The sequence below is a fragment of the Thermobia domestica genome, chromosome 2 (genome assembly GCF_964235325.1).
Source record: "Thermobia domestica chromosome 2, izTheDome1.hap1.1, whole genome shotgun sequence".
In the NCBI taxonomy this organism is placed as follows: Eukaryota; Metazoa; Arthropoda; class Insecta; order Zygentoma; family Lepismatidae; genus Thermobia; species Thermobia domestica.
The window spans coordinates 153307485-153329790 of NC_137455.1; the positions used below are offsets into that span (position 1 = coordinate 153307485).

A 22306-nucleotide genomic window follows, 5' to 3' on the forward strand; every position below is an offset into this window, starting at 1 on the left:
TGTCGGTGTAACTTACCCAGGTGATGTCTGTTGATGGTGAAAAATATCCCCGGAAGTCAACAGGACTCTGAAACACTAGACAGCTTGCAGAAACAACTCACATGACGGCCCACCAGAAGGTGGCTTATCACGTAATTCGCAGCGTGCAATACAAGGTGGAGGCATTACCAATCAAGTAATTACGATGAGGTTTCGGATTTTGATGTGGTCTGTCTGAGCAATGAAGACGTTAACAACAAAGCGGATGTGTTGCAGAAAGATTTATTAAAGAGTCCAATTTCTTTACAGGCCACAATTACAGGAGTGTTCTAAAACAGCTAATAAGTCACAGAATAAGGTCAAAGTTCACAGGTTACCATAGATCAGTTAATTTATGCATAGGTGTGGCATTCTGGTAGAATCAAAGTCGACATAGTGGAGCTTGTTAGAAGCGCACAAAGAATCGGTGCGAAGATAATTCACTTAATTTGCGATAGTTCAGAATGCTTAGAGCGATAAGAAACAAAGTAAAACGGCCCTCTAGATGTGCACAAAGAATCGATGCGGAGATAATTCGCTTAATTTGCGAAACAGTTCGGAATGCTTAGGGCGATAGAGCAAAGTAAAACGGCCCTCTGAGTAGACCAGAGGGGATTCAGTACTTAGTCAAACGGTAGTAGAAGTCCATTTGTGAGATATGGACATGGTAGCTACAACATCACACTTATAGAGTTGACACACAACACTTCACAATTTCACGCACTTAAGTAAACGAGGCCAAAGATGTCCAGGAATTTAACGAACACACAGAGGCATAATCTGAAATCTTGTCGAAGTAAAATACAAAGTATCTCAACTCTGCAAAATTGCGGAGCCTTGCCTCCGTGGAGGGAAGGCTAGAGCACGAGTTACATGCTCATAGCGGACTTCGTCGATAATGGGTAATGACCTCGAGAGATCTCAGTTCTGAGATTTTATGTGGATCGAATTTAGGTGTGTCAGTGTTGCATCAGATGGTGCAATCCTTAGGGATGATTTGGTACAGTTTGGTTGAATATCGATGAGGTAATGGTTTGGACCACTTGGTGATATCTAATTAACTGGGGATGATCTCATGAGACGCAGGATAAGTTCGTGTCGATTCCAGTGACTTTGATGGCTTCCAATACTCACACCCTCACAAAGATAATGCATAGAAAAATAAAGGAAAAGAATACAGGCATGGGTTCCAACTACATCCAGTTAATATTGCACAACATTACACCAGAGAGGATGACGCATAATCACCACCAGGGTTCAGTTCAAAGGTCAGACTCAGCAGCTGTACCAAAGCGTGTTGAGTCAGCGTTAAATATAGATTCTTGTTTAATACTAAGAGTAATACTCTAAGAGAGATTGGTAACGTAGGTATCAGATATGGTAATAGCGACATATAGGGAATGGACTAACCCAAGTGTTAAGGTCAGGAGGTCGCAAAACAGAGAAGGTCGCAAAACAGAGAAGTTATTTTAAAAGAAAAAAAATCTTATGTCATAGTTGGTCATAAGGATTGGGAAGAATGTCTGAAACGGAAGGGAGCCAGACACTTCTTAACATCTGTGTTCTTTTAAGTTTTTAAGAAATAGAGTTATTCCACAGAATTCGTAAAAGGAGAAAAATTAGGAATAAGCCTTGGTGAAACTCGTATAACAATTGCTTTAAGTAAATTTTAAAAATGTATGTAGATGAGAACTTGTGGATGTACAGAGTGTTTAGAAAAACACCACAAAAAGTTTAATCGAAATTTTAGCCACAACAAGACGTAAGATGATATACCGTGAAAATGAGTGAACTTTCCGCAAAGCTTCGTTACAGTTTACAATTTTATTTCGATAAGAAAAGCGAATGCCGCGCAGCTTGTTAGAGAAATCTGTGCTACCTATGGAGAAGATACGATATCAAAAGCAACAGCCAAAAGAAGGCTCATCCGCTTTCGTTCTGCATATTCTGATATCCAAGATACTCGTCGTTGTGTGCGATCAATCACACAAAAGGGGATGCTATTCTGGCAAAAATCGAGCAAGACCAGCTTGTAAGCACTCGTGACATCGAAAATGGCCTGAACAGCCACCACTTTAAAAAAAATGTTAAACCTTGTGGAGAAAGCTGGTTACGAAAAGAAACTCGACGTTAAGTGACAGTAAATGATAAATATTCTGTAATATTATTATCATTTAACGAAACAAATATACCCAAAGATGAAACATGTAAAATGCAAAATATGAGTGAATGTAAACCCTATTCACATGTCTCGGAGAAATGGATAAAAATAAGTTTTCTTTTTCTAAACTCCAAAATGTGTGCAGTATGATAACACCACCACCTATTAAGAGTATATATAAAATATGTTTGTTGCGTAAAAGGTGTTAAGTTCAAAAATCATAAATCGTAGTAATTTGACAAAGATTGGGATTGAACATTTTCTGCTTGTGTAAAGTCTTAAAAGTTTATTAAGCACTTTACACTGCTGGTGACGTGTTGAATGTTTAAAATCTCTGCATAAATTGTTCCCCACAAAGTATTATGAAAAGGTTTTTTAAGTTCAAACGTTTAGAACATTTTGGACTTAACATCTTTTACGCAGCAAACACAGATATTAATCATGCTTTTCATTATGCCACTAACAAGAAACAGGATGGCCAATGAGGTATACTCCAAAATTATGGTCAACTCTTAAGCTTTTTTTTTTTTTTTCAAAACGGTAAGGCATATATCAATCAATAGATCACATCAAGATGAAGAAAATGACTTGCTTAAAATTGAATTATCATGCCTAATTTTCAAGAAAATAAAGAGAAACGAATGTTTATGGCAGTATGTCGTTTGTCGCCAATCTGATACAGTAGATAGTTTTTATTCTGCAGGAATAGCTTTTGGTTATTAATTTATGTACTGTATAAGAAAACCATGAATCTATTATCTATTAAGTAGCAGATTATCTATTTTTTTGACTTTACCTAAGTAATACACATACTACTTGTAAGGTCTTTCGTTCGCTTCTACAGGGGGTTTAAAAACAATACCGACAACGTTTGGAGATGATTCCTGACACCAAGATAAGACAAAGTATAGGCTAACCTGGGTGCACAAATGCTTTTTTTCGGAGTTATAGGCTATCGAAAACATAAAAAAAAAAAGAGATTTAAAGGTCTATAGCTCCAAAACTATGGGACCTACCGTGGTAGGGTCAACACTTCACTTAGGAATTAATATGTGCGCTATCCAAAAATACATGTTTCAGAATCCTAAGATACTCACGCAACAATTTTTATAGAGTGAATTTGGCTACGGGCATATAACCTGAAATACTCACCAACTACCTCTATAAAAATTGTTGGGGCGGAACTACAGCAGGATTCTGAAACTTGGACCTTAGGATAGGGCACATACTAGTTCCTAAGTGAAGTGTTGACCCGACTGCGGTAGGTCCCATAGTTTTGGAGCTGTGGACCTTTAAAGTTTTTTCCCCCATGTTTTCGGCAGCCTTTAACTCCGAAAAGAAGCATTTGTGCGCCCAGGTTGGTCTATATTTTTCGTCTTATTTTGGTGTCAGGAATCACCTCCCAAACGTTGTCGGTGTTGTTTTGAAACACCCTCTATAATGCACGCTACGACTAGTAATAAGAATAGCCGGAAGTTACTTTGGAAAGCAGGGCTCTGAGTTTTTATCGTTAAATTTCACAGGAGATTATTATGATTGGTATTAGACTGTACCGTGATTTAGAGAGGAGAGAGAAAAATATTTTTCATTATAGATGTAATTAAGCACACTCATCTGAACATAGTTATTGTTTGTCAGATGATTAAAGATTGCTTTGTTTAAGAGTAATCAAATTAGGTACTGAAAATTGATTGAAAGGCTCCTATCATTGACAATGTTAAATTAAAGCAACTCATTTTTGGTGTGAATATTTGTATCCTTACGGGGAATCAGATTATTGTTTTGCATAGTACTAAGTTGTATTGGTCTTTAGTCTTCGAGTTCCTACTATCAATGCTGCGAATCGAAGAAAAATCTCTGGTAGGAAGCGTTCAATGTAAATTACGTTATATATGAGCCAGGCATTCGTTCATTCTTCCTCCCAAGAGAATTCAATACCTGCAAGTCGCGCGTAACATAAATCTGAACCGTCCGTGTTCGATATAGCTTATCAAGGAACGAGACCGAGGACTTCGGAGCTGATATCCGTACTCTGAGCCGCATATTGATGAACTTGAAAAGAGTTTATAGAGCGTTTGTTTGTTCGAAGGAATTGAAATCCCTTTTAGTATTTTGTAAGAATCATTTCTCCAGGGATTCGGGAACATGGATCACATTTCTAATTTTCATTGGTTGATTTTGTAAGAAAGCGTGTACTTGTGTTTATTTTAGACCATGTAGTAACGGATAAAGCATATGCCTCACAGTCTTCTTGAATTGTCATTCGACTTCTCTGAAACCTGGTTCTTCGTACGTACACTAGACAAAATAAAGCTCTAGTTTCTAGCAGAGCATTGTAAGGTTTCTCTAAATTTATGAATTTGAGTTCTTCGAGGGCAGTCTTTTCCCGTTATCGATCAATATATCGAACATCAAACATGTAATAGATTGCTTTTGAATTCAATCACGAGATAACATTTTTCTGTACTGAAGTATCTTTCATTTTCATTAGGGAAATGAGGAAGTTTGTAAATAACTAAATTTACAGCGCTAAGACATAAAATGTATATGATCAGAGCATGCGTTAACAGTGTGATTTGAGAAGATACGATATCTACTTTTGTTTTTGTTTGTTAATTGTTGAGCCGTGAGTGGAATCAAACAACAAGCTCGTATGAAGAAAATTTTCAGACTAAAACGTTGCTGAACTAAAGACTATTATTGGGACATAGATGAAACAATAATTCAATTTTGTCTCATGATGGCGCATGAGAAGAACAAGTCAAAATACGCTGAACATGCTTAATGCATCCTCGTTGATGGCGAAATTGATTTTACTAGTGCCAGTATCAGTGCTTAATCACAATTTCTTCTCGTATATGGATTAGAGATAATATTTTTACGATAATGTTACCATGCGCCGATAATATTTCCACATTATGCGTCAGTTTTATTATCCCTTTCACTCATGTACACTTATGTCCAAAATGATTGTCGTATCTATAACTGTCTTGTAAATAATGTAATCTGATAATGATTTTGCAGGTTTTTTTTTCATACTGATTCTGTGTGTATAATCGGGAAATGTATATTTGTGGTAAATTTCATAGGAAATGAATTATAAATACGAAAATTAGAATGAGTAAAACAAAATGTTGCTAAATAGACAAGGAAGTTTTATTTTCGTTTCATTGTTCTTATCTACTGTTTTGACATGAAATTTGCCACATACATGTCTTATACCACATACATACATGGAGTGTACTCATACTAACTTTATAAGAACTACCAGGCGAATTCGTTATCAAATTATATTCGTACAACAACACATTTATAGACATGCGACAATAATTTTGGACATGAGTGTACATATAATATCTGAAGTTGCTTGGAGAATCAAATTTCCGCATATAGTGTTATTATTATACATGTAGATGCTACTTCTACATGTTTTTGATTTTTTGTCCCAGGTTCAATCAGAAGTGTGCCTGGGAGATTTTAGGTGAAGTATTTCAAGAATTGTACTTATTAAAATTACTTCAATATTTATATAAATATTCGTCTTAATAATAATTGTATTGGATTAAAATGAAGTAAATATATTGGAGTACTTGTTAAACATACTTCAATATTTATATAAACATTCGTTTTAATAATTATATTGGAATAAAATGTTCGAATATTTTGATCGAATATTCAAATTTCATCAATACTACTGTATTGTTGACAGCTACTGCAATGTTATGGTTATATTATTAATTAATTATTATTATATTTTGAGTTTTATTTCCGATAGTTGTGCCTTTTAGACGAAAGGCGACTACTTACTGTTGACTCATGAAGTTTTTATAAGATAATTGAAATTTTACGCTTTATAATTAACGATATTTGATCTTTGGCTCCTTAGGTTTATGGAATAGGAATCGTATTTTTTATGAATGCGAAACGTTTGTTGGCTTAGTTGCTGCCTTTATGCGGCTTGTGATGCTTTCTGCTTCTCTTCAAGCTGTTGTCTTAATCAGTTTAGTTCAAGTTGTCTCTTTGGAGAACAAATGTATATGTTTTCTGTTGGGAAAGATAGAAACTTTTGCTGGGTCCCATTTTGTGTGAGGAAACTAAATGTCGCAGTAGATTATTCTTGACAGGCAAGGGAGAGTTAGAAACTGCATTTGAAGGAATAAGGATCGAGCAAAGACTCTGACACAAGATTCTGCATAGCCTCTTGAGACTCGTAGCTGTCGGAAAAGGTCATTCGTGTTTGCTTATTATTTTGCCTAACCAACTAGTTGGATGAATCTTGAGTTGTATATTTTGCATTGACTTTCCAACACTTACAAAATGAAAAAATAAAGTACTGTGTGTTATTGCCAACTACGTGGAACTACATAACCTACAGTATATCTGCACTCAAGCTAAAATAAATAAATAAATAAAATAAATAAATAAAATAAAATAAATGAATAATCCTGAAGTATCAGTATGAAAGTGTTCATGAAGACCCACCCATAACACTTTGTTTTCACCAATATTATCTTATTTGTTTTTATCCATTATACTGTGTTATTTCTTTATGTACAGTAATTATTTATAGTTGCGACGGTATTTTAAATTGAACGAATTAAGGTAGTTGGAACTATAACTGGTTACAATTCAAAATTACAGATAGAGAAAGAGGAAACTTGTAAATCGAAAATTAATTTTGAAAATAACCAGTTACAATTAAAATTAAGCGGTCATACGTAAAATGACAAAAAGGGGAGTTTTACAATCCATAGATTTGCGGTGTATTCTAAAGGAGACAGATAATTGTTTGATAACAAATATTTGTAAAAGAATTTGTGGAATAAGAATTAGGTAGAAATTGGAGAACTTGAGAAAATCCACAGACACGTGCATTCAGAAACATACAAATACTCGTATTGGTGGCAGGGGGCGCGGTGGCTCAGTGGTAGAGCGTTCACCTCTGGTGATTGGGGTCCCGGGTTCGATCCCAGCCCCCGCCAAGTGAGCTTTGTGGTGGACAAACACCGTGCTCGTGGGTTTTCTCGGGGTTCTCCCGTTTCCTCCCACTTTGTTCATTCCACCATTTCACTCATCTCTCATCACCACCGTCTCCTTTAGCCTAACCGGCATAACCGTGGGACGTAAAACTTAAAGATTTCATTTCATTTTCATTTTCGTATTGGTGGCTTTTTTTTTTTGTGGTTGTTTGTTTGCTTGCGTTCATCACAATAAAATAATGGTACATAACAGTAAGTATACTATATTTGATCTAAAAGTAAAGAATTTGAATTGTTTCTTATATTTTTTGTGTTTTCTCCAGGGCCGTGCCGTGGGGGGAGGCGAGCAGGGCGACGGCCCCGGGCGCCGAAGTAAGGGGGCGAAAAATTCTGGAGAAAAAAGGAAAAATTGCTTGGAATATATATATATATATATATATATATATATATATATATATATATATATATGTATGTGTGTGGGGGGGGGTCACCGTCGTATACTCTCGCCCCGGGCGCTGATTTTTCACAGTACGGTCCTGGTTTCCCCTATCCCTTTCGGGACGGGAAAATTGTTAACATCTTTGTGAATCCCCACCAAACTTCAACCGCAAACAAAAGAACTACGCACGCTCGTATGGGATTGACACATCTGTACGACTTTCGGTGTACGTCCCGAAAGGGCTATACAAACTTAGCGCACGTGGTCTCGAGTTCGATTCCTGAAACGTCCTCATATTTTCCCGCTATATTATGATAATGCTTCATACATACAGCTGACGTGCCATTGATGACCAGATGTCTCGTTGAATGACTGAGGCCATTATCTCTGTCGACTGACAGAAAATTGAAACAGTCTTTTAGTGATAATTCCCAATTGTGAAAATTGCATGCGCAAAATGGGATGACGGAAATGCGTCCAAACTTAGGTTATGTAAGGTTACCAAAAAAGTTTATGCCGTTTTTGACGTCCCATTAATCATGCTCTCAGAGGGGAAATGAAATGACGCACGTACGTGCCGAGCGATCTGCATTTAGTTTGACGTCGACCTTTAGTATGCACGCAGTAGTCATAGCTAGTATTCAGTTTTAGCAGTCCAGTGTCGGAAAGAAATAAAGGTATCGAAGCAGCTTGTTCGCGGGCCTGTCAGCTTCCGCATCAAGTCACTGCAATACCGTGAACGAACGCGCCGCCAGGCATTAGTTCAAAAATTCCGTTCGGGCGGGAGATGTGAGCCTTTCGGATGAACCTTGCAGTGGACGACCACATGTGTTGCATCACGAGACCTAAAAGCAGCCATCGAAGAGGACAGTGATCTAAAGTGTGATTAACTTCCAGGAAGGTTCCGTGTTTCCGCTGAAACAGTCAAACTGCACCTGCATGGGATAGGGAAGTCATACAAATTAAGCAAGTGGGTATCCTACTCATTATCGGCAGCCAACAAGGAACAACGAATGTCAACCTCTTTGTCTATGCTCACTTGGCACCTGAACATACCCGTCTTTGATCACTTGCTCATTGGCGACGAAAAGTGGTTCCTTTATGACACTCCCAAGTAGTGCTCTCAAACGGGTCGGGTCAAGTCAGCTCGGGTCGGGTCAGTCGGGTTGTCGGGTCGGGTCAACCGGGTCAGCTCAGGTCGGATTATCGGGTCAGGTCAATCAGATGGGATCACGGTTCGGGTCGGTTAACCCGACCCGACCCGTTGAGAGCACTACTCCCAAGCATACCAAACATTAGTTTTCGCCATGTGACCTTTTTCCTCACCTCAAGATCACCTCTGCATCCACGAAAGGTTATGTTCTCTGTATAATGGAATTGTCAGCAAGTGGTGCATTACGAACTTTTCCCACCTGGTCAGACCATCACTACTGATCTCTATTCTCAGCAGTTGCAAAGGATGCAACGTTCATTGCGGCAGAAAGAGATGGTATTGGTGAATCACAGGGGTGTTTTGGTCCTGCACGGCAATGCCAAGCAACATGTGGCAAAGAAGACCAGGGAGACCCTTCAGCAATTTGTCTGGGAGACATTGTACCAAATACCATATTCGCCGGACCTTGCGGCAACTACTACCTTCGACTTGTTGTATGTGTAAATAAATGAAACGCCTTTTGGAACTACACTTCTGTATTTGCCTTGTGTAATTAGAAAGAGAACAACCTCATTATCTTCTTGGCCCAAGTTTTAAATGTAAGTTTTCACGCCAGGAGTAAGTATGAAGCCAGGTACTTTTTCATAATCGAGTTCAGAAATTTCCTACTGAGAAATAAAAATACGTATTAATTGGATATATGTTATCCCTTTAGAGACAAGGCGTGGCATGTAAACACAGCCGATTGTCCGTTGAGGACAATGCGGTATATAAACACAACATCTGGAGGGAGAGGACAGGTGGCGTTCATAAGTCTCACTTGTGTTCAACTTGTCAAATAAGTCATTCATACCCAGTCATAGGCTTGGGTGGCTTTTAGGGTTCCATTTTTCGTCTCTCAGTGATCCCTAAAGGGTTAAGAACTGGACAACAATTTACACTAAAAGAAAGTTAATAAGGTTTAAAAATTTGCCGTAGTAATTCTTATGATTCTTTATATACTTGATCATGCAGAAAATATAAGTCTAACGCCTCAAAATGTGTTTAATATCAAGTAATAGCCTTGAAATATTCCTAAACTATATCTCAGAAGGCATCTCAGTGAATAACTAACAATTGGTATGAACAGCTTATAATTAAATTATTATCTATTCGTAGCTAAATAATTACATTTTTAATTACGAATAGAAACCTAGTATAATGATAGAAGGCAATGGGGAATTGACGTTTAAAGAAAGCATCCTTCACAGTATATATAAAAAGTTGATGTTGGGTATGTGTAATAAAAATTGAAGTAGTCTAATATTTTCTTATGACAACTTTTCAGTCTAATGCTAACGTTAACCTTAATTATCAATAATTTGAACTACAGCTAATAATTTGGCAATTAACTAACAATTTTATTCTCTTTAAGGATATATAACTCTCTCGAGTCCTGATATCGTACCCTTTGCTTGTTAGCTAAGTTTCTTCTGTTATTTGTCAAAAGTTGTTGTCATCAGTAATTAGCCCGTAATTACTCAAAATCAATAGTAGAATTGAATGCAAATTCTTCTGGTAACATATTCCAAAAGCCATCAATAATTGGTTACTTCGAACAGATGTAATGGAGAATATTGTTGAAGAAAAGTAACGAGTTTTAAGCTGCGTATTGCATTCATAGGTTTTAATATGTAAAAACATCGACATTTGAAAATATGAAAAGCAATGCTAGTCTGTTGGTGAATGCATTTTGTTTCAGTTGACATATTCTGTTTCTGTTTAAAATCCATGTTGACTTGTGCATTTATGTATCGCTTATTATAAAGTAATATTTATTTCTTTTTTCTCTTTTGTAATCTCAAATAATATAGAATTTACTGCTTGTTATTTTTTTATGTTACATTTTCGAAGTCATACAATTACAATAAAGTGGCTTGCGACACTTTGCATTTACGAAAAATATAATTTTACATTGACATTAATTTCAGAGATGGAAGAAAGTTTTCATCAGCTGTTTCGTATGTCATTTTTTAAATAATATAGGGCCTTATGGAGAGTCGTTCTGACGCGTGATTAGTGCCATACTAAAGAGTTCGACTAACATGTTTCCTTCAGTAGTCAGGCCTTTATTATGACGCTAATAATGCGTCAAAACTACTCTGCATATATATATTGGGTTGGCAACTAAGTTCCCGCCGTTTTTTTAAATTGGAAAAATCTGTATGACATTAAATACTTTTGGCACGAAGTTGTACATCATTCGAAAGAGAATATATTGTTCTACCTATGTTTCGTTGTTACTAAGACACATTTTCTTATGTATTAACATGGAATGTCAAGTTGAGAAGAATGAGCATTTTCGACATCATCTTTTTGCCTTTAATCAATGTTCTAAGGCCGCGGAAGCTGCTCGCAACATTTGTACTGGAATGACTTAGCCCCGGAGAACAAGCGACCCCACGCGCGAAACAGGACGTTCATCCGCGTAAAACAAAGTTGTGTGTATGGTGGGACTGGGAAGGGATTTTCCATTTCGAATTGCTTGATGGATTGCATATGGTGGGACTGGGAAGGTATTTCAAAAACTTGTTGAACGTTGGGAAAACGTTGTAAACTACAAAGAAGAATACATTCTTGGTTAACTACTTGTACTGTATATGTTTATTGAAAAATAACCTTTTAACTAACATTATTAAAAACAGCGGGAACTTAGTTGCCAATCCAATATACAGTATATATATAAAAATTTTATTACAGTTCAAAGTTCGTATACATTTTTTAGACGCACCCGGTAATATGTAATCCTTCTTGAGAAATCCTGTTACAAACGTCGCATTCCTGGTTTCATTCCATGAAATTCACTTCAGTAGTTCAGTGTTTGTTCACACAAAAGTGAACGAATGATTCCCTGCTGGTTAGATGTTTTTCGATGGCACACTAGCCTTTCTTTCACCGTCAGACGATAGAAACTTCACTGTTATCGTCAGGAATAATGCTTGGTAGAGTAGAGACGAGATAAGGTGTTGCAGTAGAGGTTTCAGAGGAAATGGAATAGATGCAATGACAGTCGATGCGTAATACCTTGTCAGTTGCCTTGCGCTCGCTCGTTTTACACTTTACGTTGTTGGTAGAGGAAATTAGACTTTTTTCGTTTTGACATTTCAGCAAGAATTGAAAACGAATGTGTATCAGATGGAAGTTCTAATAAAGATTTTTTTTCGTATTTCCATTTCGTTTTCTTCTGTGTTTTCCAAATTATGGACCGCATTATTTCAAGTGAACTATGTTAGTGTAATTATGTAACGAACTATTTTAATATACGAGGGATTGCAGAATGGTTCTTGGCTTTGCTAGACGGATGAAATTACAGTTATTTAGCATATTTTTTTTTTTCGATGACTGATGTATTTAGTACAGCAGTGTAGTAATTTTCCAGTCTCTTGTAAATAAAATTCTTTTGGTTGGGCCTGAAACCAGGTCTTCGCATCATGTTGGACGTCAGGGAAATTTATGTCCCTTGAAGTGTTCCTTCAAGTTTGACTTGGCTCCCTAATCCTTATTATTTGTTATGTCAGATAGCGCGGAATGGCAAACAGTTGGAATCTTAGGGTGTTCAGTTTGGCATCCACAACGTGAGACATGTAAGCTGGGTAAGTGTCGTTCAAAATAAGAATTTCTTTGGACTCGGCAGCGTTTCGTCGTAATTGCCTCCTGCAGTTAGTCGTGTAGGTTAACATAATACTCGCCGGTGATTTCAATAGTTCCAAGGTAGGCAGTACACCAATAGAATGCCATATTTGTCCCAGAAAATTAAAACCGTAACCTTTGCTAATTCCTGTGTGCGGAACTTCTTTGGCCGCGGCGACCCGGAGTGGCGCAACTCTGTTCATTGATCCTTGGTCTCACGATTATAGATATGGAGCCAGGTTTCATCCTCAGTCACTATTTCGGTAAAAAAAAAAAAAGAAAAAAAAAGAGAGAGAGAGGAGCTCTAGCCTCAAATCGGGCTAAAGTTGCCTTGGATGCTTCAACATTTTCCTGCTTCTGATCACTGTTCAGACATTTTGGCATCCACTTTATTAAAAGCTTTCACTTGTCTAGTATACTGCTGGTAATGAACTCGACACGTTCCCATGAGATGTTATTATCTGTAATATTTTGTGGGTAATATTTACTTGTCCTCAAGGATTTGTTCATGGATAGCAGCACATGATGCGGGTCGGTTGATGTTGGAGAGCGCCTACTACCATATTCAACGGTGAAATAACCAATCTTGAAACGAGCTGTTCAAGTTTAGATGGTACTGCAGGGAGGACATGCACTTCCCAATGTTTTGTGACAACTCAGTGTGAATGTTTTTTGGAGACTTCCCTTGAGAGAGAAAAACTTCGTGGTGGTTCGACACTCCAAACGTTTGAAACTTGCTCGAGGATCCACCATCATTGCTTATATATATTCGCACCATTATATATTAAGATACTAAGCTTATGAACTTATACTCAATGTTTTATGTGAACAGGGAGAAGGGGGCAAAGTCAGCACCCCTTCGTAAACATACAACGAAGAAAACGAATTGCTCTAAATGCACCATCTCTGAAGTCAAACTAAAGTTTCAAAGTTCCCCTAATACGAACAATTTCACTATTTCCTTCTTCTTGGGACGAAATTTTAATATTATTCATGAGTAGCAATTAATAACCAATGAATCGGCTTAATTAAGTGAAAAGTTAATCTTAAGTTCAATTTTCAATTACATTAGACTTCTTGTTAACCGACCACCACGGGACTGGACACCGATCGGATAACGAAATAGTCCGTTAAAGCGAAAATCACTATTTTATAGCTTCTAAGTTGTATAGCATCTCTATAGTGGTTGAAAAAAAAAGGAGGGCTTGCAGTGTTATAATTCTATAAATTTAATTTCCAGAATTAGAAGTTTCGACCACAAGCTGCTTCTGTGACAGTTGAACGAATACTTTATCTTGAATGAAGCACACTACTATTACACAAACCACACACTTACTTATGGTGTATTTATGGGGTCAAGACAGTATCAAGACAAAAGCATAGACTTGTAAGGCCTTATGCAGAGTCGTTCTGAGGCGTATGTTTCCGGCAATAGTCAGGCCTTCAGTATGACGCTATTCATACGTCAAAACGAATCTGCATAAGACCCGTAGCGATTAGCTAGTTTGTTTAAGTACGGTATATTGTTATTTAAGAGAAAGTCGACTGCATTTGTTCTTCTTATAAACACCGCATAGTTTATAAGGAGTTAACTTATAAAACTACGATATACAGTATATGTTGTTACAGAATTTTAGTCTGTTATGCTCTGCTGTGTTCCCATTTAGTCGAACGGTGGGTACGCTTGCCTTTGATGTGCCTGGTGCTAGGTTCGATTCCATTGGAACACATGGTTTGTGGTATTGACTCATTAAAAGTTTTGTTTATTCCAAGGTCCTTTCAGACTCTAGCATCAAGGAATTAGTGTTAGTAGGTATAATATTTCGAGTAGCTAGATATGGGTTAGAAACATTTTGTCAAAAATAAAAAAGATTAACATTCAACGTAGTTCTAGTTTCTATTATCATCTCCCCTCTATAAATTGTTGCAATTGTCGAAATTAACATCACTATATTTATAAGAAAAAATATCTTATAGAACATACCGGTGCGTGTGTTTTTGGCGAATTCTTATGTTTATTTTTTCTTTGTTCTGCAGGAAAGAATGGGGATGAAAGAGGTAAATATGCCAATATTTGCATGATGGAAGTAATAAAGCAAATATTCCTGGATGACAAAATCGAAAATTCGAGACTGGATCTCAATATGGGACTAACACGCTGTCACTGTTCTAGTTTGCTGTACCTGTACGTACTGTATGTCTTTATTTCACATTTAGCAGCGATTCGAAATTATGCAAACGTCAAACGTCGATAATTTATTTCAATTGATTTCTCATTCAGAAACGTATGTCCGGCAGCCAAATCTTGAAAGTCCTGGTAAATAGTACTTGTGCATATTTGGAGGTTGCGCTTACCGACATTGTAATAACGTCATTTACTTTTTTGGAGTTTTCTTTTATACATTTACTTTGGAATGTCTCGTGTTTTGTTAATTTCCAGAAAAGGGAGATTGAGAAATACAGCATTTGCTGCTCTTGTTACTTACAACAAAATACTGTAGTGTGCTGCTGGCATATGGGGAAGAAGAGGAAGTTCGTAGAAAGAGCAAAGTAAATCTTGCGCGTCATATAGAGGGGAAATTATGTGAGAGAGGCAGAGAGAAAACATTAGCTATGCAATTATCACATGTTTGCTTTTTCGTCTTATGGCTCTTAGATGTGTTAATTCTAAATATATGAAATCAAATGTAACACATATGGAATGACGAAAGAAAAATTCGTAGGGTACTGTACCACTACACTTGCGATACTATTTCCTTTCATCACATAAATACTGGTGGAAAACAGTTAAAAGGAAATCTTCCTTTTACATTCTTTTTCCGAACAGTAACTCCATCTCCTGTTGTTTAAACATGGAACGAATTTTTCCTTGATCTTTCGTGCAGCATCCAACTCTTCTTTCTGTTTTCTTTATGATATACAATGATTCTAAACTTAAACTAGAATTTGGTTCACAAAGATGATATTTAAAGATTTGTAGAGTTAGGAATGTTCTATATATAGTAGTTAAAGACTATTCAACTTCTAATCAATTCAGAGGTAAACGCTACGCATGTATTGAATAAATGTAAAAAAAAGATGTAAAATTTGAAAAATGAAAGAGAGACATCCCGGTGGTGATCGCTTGTAGCGCCAGATTTTGTGATAATAAAAATAAAAAATGAGATGGCGGGTTTTGGGTTCATATTCCGTCTCTCACTATTTATTCCCTGTGCACCACCGTTAAAGTCTCCGTTCCCCGAACTAAAATGGTTTGTGACTCGATAAGGACTAGTTTCACGATTTGGAAATCCTATCTCCCCGCGGTGTCCCAGGGCTTTAGGGAAACAAGATCCCTCTAAAACCGTGTAAGCAAATGAAACTTGATATTATTCGCATACGTATCCTGTATTCACATGCTGCAACGCTGAAAGAGAATTTTGCTCTAATGTTTGGTTTGTGTGGACGAACTAGACTGACTTTCACTTTCCAAGTGTACTGAATGATAATAGTAGTAATAATAATAATACCAGAGAATAAACGAATATCTAGAATTTAAAATTTTAGTTGAAAATTCTGAAAATCAGTCTAATCCCCACTAGAATCGAGAAATTGCTTATATTGCCTAATTAGCCTAACAGATCCCTTGGAAACCAAAGCTATGCTCAAGGTTAGGGATACAACTTGTTTGTAAAAGAAAAAGCTTATGACTTTGGGGTTAACAATTTAATAAAAGTTTTAATGAGCAAACGAAAACAACAACAAGAAATGTTTTTCTAAAATAAAAAAATTAAGCAGGCCGAAAATTAACATTGAATTTTGAGATTTATGACAACAAATGTTCAGAATAAGGCTTAAGGCCTTAACACAAAAAGAAACCAATTTAAGTAAATTACATCTGGGCTTTCTTTCTTGAACTGTGTAGTGAATGAATTGTTATTATTAACCTGACACACATAAACAAACTAAGGAATTGATGTCTATAACCAGTGCTCGATTCAATCTTACATTGTTTATATTTTATATAGAGCTTTCATAATTTACATATATGTTATACCAAACTGGTTAAATCACAATCTTGCATTTGAAAAATACCAACTTATTTGACATCGTATGCTAAGCATATAGTTTACGTTGATCAGCTGATATGTTCTGACTATGACCTTTCCAAGATTAACGAAATTAAGATATTACATTGCTTGACGGAATTTGAATATAGCTACCTACATCTTATTCGGGTGAAAACTAAATATTGGGATGATTTAAAAATAAGTTGAAACGAGTTGAAGTAAGTGGAAATAAGTTGAAGTAAATTGAAACAAATAAATAAAATAAGTCGAAAAACAAGTCATGACTTTGATTTGAGATTCGTGGGAAGTATGACAGAAACATAGAATGATCTAAAGGAGTTAAGTAAACCTACTGCCTGACTGCTAACCATTTCTACTTATTGAAATTATTAACTGAGAATGGGGCATAAGTACACTGAATATGCAATTCGACATTTACCTAACTAACAAGAATACACCATTAAACACATAAAATCAATGAGTGTAGCATTACTATTTGATTATGCATAAAGGCTATATACATACACATATTAGCACAAATAGAAAATCAACAGACACAAACATATATAGATATATATAAAAAAAATCATAAGTAAAGACATGCATACATACATAAAAATCAAATAACATATGAATATTAGTAGTAAATGCAAAGACGTCTCTCGAGATTGTTAACATGAATATATTGAGTTTTCGTGATTTTCTCTCTGTATCATGAATAAGATTGGTATATGGCCGTATATTTTCATTTATTTGTCTAGTCTATGCGCATAAACTTCTGATCGCTCGATTGTTAGAGGATCAGAATGACGTAATAATTGCGGCTTTACTTAGCCTACTTCGTGTTTTTCCATCTGTCTTCTACCTGACTGAAATAATGTTGGTTCCACTTTATTTACGGATTACGTATGTCTAACCAAGAAAATGATTAATTGCGAGACTAGTCGCATATATTACAATCACTAATTAATCTCTTAGCTCTCTTACATAACATACTTTTGCTGAGACATTACAGTATTATGTATTAGAGTGTTACTAGCATATAGATCGAAATAGATTTATTTAGTCCGTTAACTTCCATGCAAAATGACTTTACAAACACAATAATCTTTGGACAATTGGAGCAATGTCTTGAATATATTTTCTAGGAATACCTATTACGCCTTGTTCTAAATTATCTTAAATTTCTAATATTGCATGTCCATAGCGCAGATGATACACTTTCGCTTCATACAAACTTCAATATGGTAAGGTAAATACTTCTTTCATGACAAATTTCACAGTTCGAGACGTTAAAGGTCTACAACCCGTTATTTGATCTACATTTAAATTAACTTTCTTGATATATTATTTAAAAATCCTAAGTGACAAATAGAATAATGACATAAACTACTATCTCTTTAATAAAAACAACGACATGTTCACTGAAGTCACAGAATATATGTATATATAAGTTTCATTGTAAAAAATCTCTCTATTTTCAATAAGCCTTGCTCAAAAAGAAAGAAAAAAAAAAGAGTTCTAATGCTTAGTAATAATAGTTCAAATTGGAAAATCTTATCTCCACGCGGTGTAAATGCGTTTACAGTTTTCAAATAGTTCCGACTTTTATATCGCGAACGTCTTGCATTTTATTCAATGCCGAAAATTTCCCTTTTAGTATCAACAAAAAATAATTTGGATGGGTCGTACCTTTCGCCGTCCACACTGCTCTCACCACTTTCGTAGTCACCATTGATCTGACCATACACATACAGATGTCCCTGCGTTTCTTGGCTTCCTTCTTCCGTGAGAAGTGACCTGGATCCGGAGTTTCTCTCTTCGACTCCTGCTGCGTCCTCCTCTTAAACTGCAAGGGGCGTCGCTCTTGGGCGTCTCCTGATCCATCAAAGTGGGGCTTCTGTTGGTCCATTTCTGTTGGTCACTTTCACTCTTGACAGCACTTTCAAACGTTACACTGCACCAACATCACTCTTTGTGTGTGAAGTGTAGTGTTACACGGATAAATAGTATTTATTGTTATTTAAGTATTGTTGATAGTACTTCAAAACATTATGTATTATTGAAACTAGTCTAAGTGCTTTCGGTGCGTATGTAGGTCATCCTAATTGTCTGTAATAGCTTGTGAATATGTTTATAAGTACGAAATTCTGTCACTCAAAAAAAAAATGTCTGTAAGCGTTTCGATATATATATATATATATATATATATATATATATATATATATATATATATATATTAGCAGCGTTAAAAGTTTACATAGATATATATAAAGAGGATCAAAGTGTAAGTTCCGATGCCTAAGAAAAATTGCAAGTTCGCACACTCGGCTTCGGTGAGTTTAGCCGCACATTATTCTCGGTTGATTAACTTTTAATTATCAATGTAGTGTGTGTGTAAGTTCCGGGTGTAATTTTGTGTTGTGGTGATCTGATGTTTCCCGGCGATGTACTTGTATACGACTGACCTGGAGTTTTGAATTTTTAACCTGTCGATCTTTTTGGATACGCCTCTAACGGTGTCTTCGATTTCGTCTCTGTTCTCTTATTCGTTAGATTATTTCGATGTCCTAAATTTTTGATTCTCTTGGTCTCCGCCTATTTACGGTGTTCGAGCGTCGTTTCTCCGACGTACGTGAGTTTTTTAGATTTCACATGTTATATCTAAAATTTTTATAGGGGTTGATTCGGCGCCTATTAGTCTCGTGCGTGCTTTTGAACCAAGTTACAGACCTGTGTCAAAATTTTATCTTGGCACTGCGTGGCGACATATGGTCTATGCTGTGATTTTGACAAATTCGCAGAGATTATTTTCCACTTGGATTCTATTCAATGTGTTCAGACTTTATTATTTTTCTCAATTTCACAAAAAGATGCTAAAAGCTGTTCTGTTCTTCTTTCTTGGGCTCACGGAGGGTCCTCTGTTGTGTGTGGTCTTCTACGCATGTGGCTTTGGCAGCGGTATTAAGAGACAATAGAAGGGTCTTTCAACTGTCCTCGCCGCGACGACAGGTATACAGAATAAAAAAAAAAAAGAAAACATCTTACTCTCGGATAGTAAAAGAAAATAAAGAATGTCCCTTGCTTCTTTAAACACTCAAAAATGAAAATGAAAATGATATTCACTAATGTTCATAATTATATGCAAAATTGAATTAAAAAGATTTATTTAAAATTAAATAAAAATGGTACTGATGCAACTGTCACAAAGAAAGAAAGAAAAAGAGAGAGAGAACGAAATACTTACAAAATCAGGCTGCTCAGGGGTTTGGCGATAGCGGCCCTGCCATGAATTTTCATTTTATGAAGTTCCCGTCACACTGTTTTCGACGAAAGCGGGTTTTGTAGGCCGGAATTGAGTTCAGACGTAGTTTTCATTGCAGTGGTCTTCTTTTTAGCTGCTACAATCCGTTTTAATGCCCTCCGGTCCCTATCTGACAGGATTGTCTTTCGACTACTGTTGTGCTTTGCAGACGTCGTTTGCCCATGAATTGTGTATGCCCTCGTAACATTGGACACAGTGCCTTTCGATACTCCCACAATGTTCGCCACTATTGCCACTGAAGCTCGAACCAGACGGGCACCAATGATCATGCCTGTTTTGAAGTCTGTCAGGTCGCCCATTTTACCGCACCATTTTCACACCACGACACTCACAGGTGAACTGGTTACTGCTGAAGGAAGAAGGTCCACATGACACATTGAAAACAAAAAACGATCGGCAGCCGCAACACGTGTTGTACAGTGGAGGGTCAAACTTACGTGTCCTGTATGAAGTGTTTTTAGATTTTTTGTCTGACCGCTGTATATATATAATCTTTTTGTTTCTTTTCAAGATACTTGAGTCAGGATATGTAATTTACATATTTAGTATAACATTAATTTTATCGTAAGCTTGTTTTATGTGCTTTTTGTTGTTGTTGTTGTTGTTGTTGTTGTCAAATACATGTATTTAGTATTTGGCAAGAGCTCTACAGAAAGTTGAATTGTGTAGAAGTTATACATACACTTCCAGGAAGCTTCTTTCCCTGTGAAGTCTGCCAATCAATATTATCTAACAGAGCGGCAGACTTTTCGTGGGAACTTCTATTAAACGTGTTTGTTTTAAATGGAAGAAAATATGTTAGAACACTTTGTAATGATCTGTATCTTTGTACGCTACATGTCATCATTTGTGTCAATCGAGTAAGTCAAACAGAAACGACACGTAACTGGAAATCTTGTTAACAGACAAACTTAATCAAAAGATCATCGTCGTGAATTAGTACGGGTCGTATCATTTTATCCGACTGTATCAGAGCCTATTTTTGTGAAACATCGTACTGATTTAAAATTCAGTCTAACTCCTATTTAACCAATTACTTGAAGTTTAGGTGCTTTTTTCTTTCTTAAATGCGGGTTTTCACGAAGGGGTTTGATGTGAAAGAACTGCACGTCATAGAAAAGAGTTTCACTAACACTGGAACATCACCGAAGAGATGTCAGTGCCAATAATGTACCAAAGAGCGATTTAACTGGTTAGGTAACCGTCATCATACCGATTATCGTATTCAAAAACATCGTTTATGCACCCAGGCTAAAGGAAACTGATAATGAAATGGAAAATAATCGTAGAATGAAAAAAGTTAGAGGGAATGAGAGAATCCCGAGAAGATCCATGCTTATGGTGTTTGTCTACCACAAAGTCCAGAGATCTCACGCACGAGAGATATAAGTAAGAACAAATAATTATGTATTTTGTAAAGATTCATAAAGATTCTCCTCATCGTGTTTGTATGTTTATTTTGAATACTAATTACAGAGTTGCTTGCCGAAGAACTTTACAGAAAATAAATTACAAAAGTCTTTATCTGTTTTCCTGACACAAAACATCGTTTTAAGAGCCCAGAAAGAAAGAAAGAAAGAAAGAAAAGTAACTCGTGATTTTATTCACGTTTGGTTTATTTTCTACTAGTTAGGAATACTGACATTACAAGTAAATATGATTTTACTTTGTTTCATAGTTCCTTCTCAACCTCCTATGCAGACGATGGGTCGGATGAATGACATGTTATGTCAGAAAACAACAGTGTGTTTAAAATATTATTGTGTTTACCATGCTTTCTTAATGGTTTTTCATAAATTACTTGGCTCCAAGGAAGGTAACTGGACAAAGGTATGTTTTGGGGACACTCGAATTTGCAGTGAAACAGTTAGCAAATAGCATGAAGCAGATGGTTAATCATTGTGGTCTGTCTGTAGCTACGATATTTTTCCTACGTCCATCACTTACTTAATTGTTTTAGATTAAGAATGTAAATATTGTATCACTCATTTGCGAGTTACAATTACAGCAATTTTGAGTTGTAGCTATTTTGCTTCTCCACAACAAAATTAGCATATGTATACTGCAATATTATCGTACAATTTCCACCTGTGACTGTGGTAAAAATGCAGGGAGAAAGATCCACACCTAAAGGGAATTCGCATGGATCTAGGTTTTTTTTTTTTTTTTTTTCAGTCTGTGGAAGACATTCCCACTTTTTGTGACCAGACCTGTACCATGCAAATATCGGCACGGGGACATTGTTTGGCATAGTCTGTGATATTACAAAGTTAAAAGTGTTGCCAACCCAACATAAAGATGTTTTTCAAATGGCACTACGCCAGGTTGTTCCATATTTCAAATTTACATGCCAAACGAAGTACAGTGTTAAACTTGTTATCCAGTGTTACAATATAAGGACGCAATAGTATCACAAAATGTGCTCCTTCGTGGTTAAGCGGTTAGCTTCCGTGTATTTGGCTTGGAGACCTGGGTTTGATTCCCGGCGTGATCTCAAGTGATTCGGATCCCAC

At 36.4% G+C, this 22306-nt stretch overlaps 1 protein-coding gene across 1 annotated transcript in view; it reads left to right on the plus strand.

Moving 5' to 3' along the window:
• Window positions 1-12300: 12300 nt before the first annotated feature.
• The window catches only part of LOC145679220 (protein lin-10-like), a 492250-nt gene continuing 482244 nt past the window's right edge, over window positions 12301-22306 (plus strand). The window contains exons 1-2 of the mRNA XM_081749807.1: window positions 12301-12382; window positions 14457-14477. Of these exons, the coding sequence (XP_081605933.1) occupies window positions 12301-12382; window positions 14457-14477 (103 nt within the window). The remainder of the gene's footprint in view (window positions 12383-14456; window positions 14478-22306) is intronic.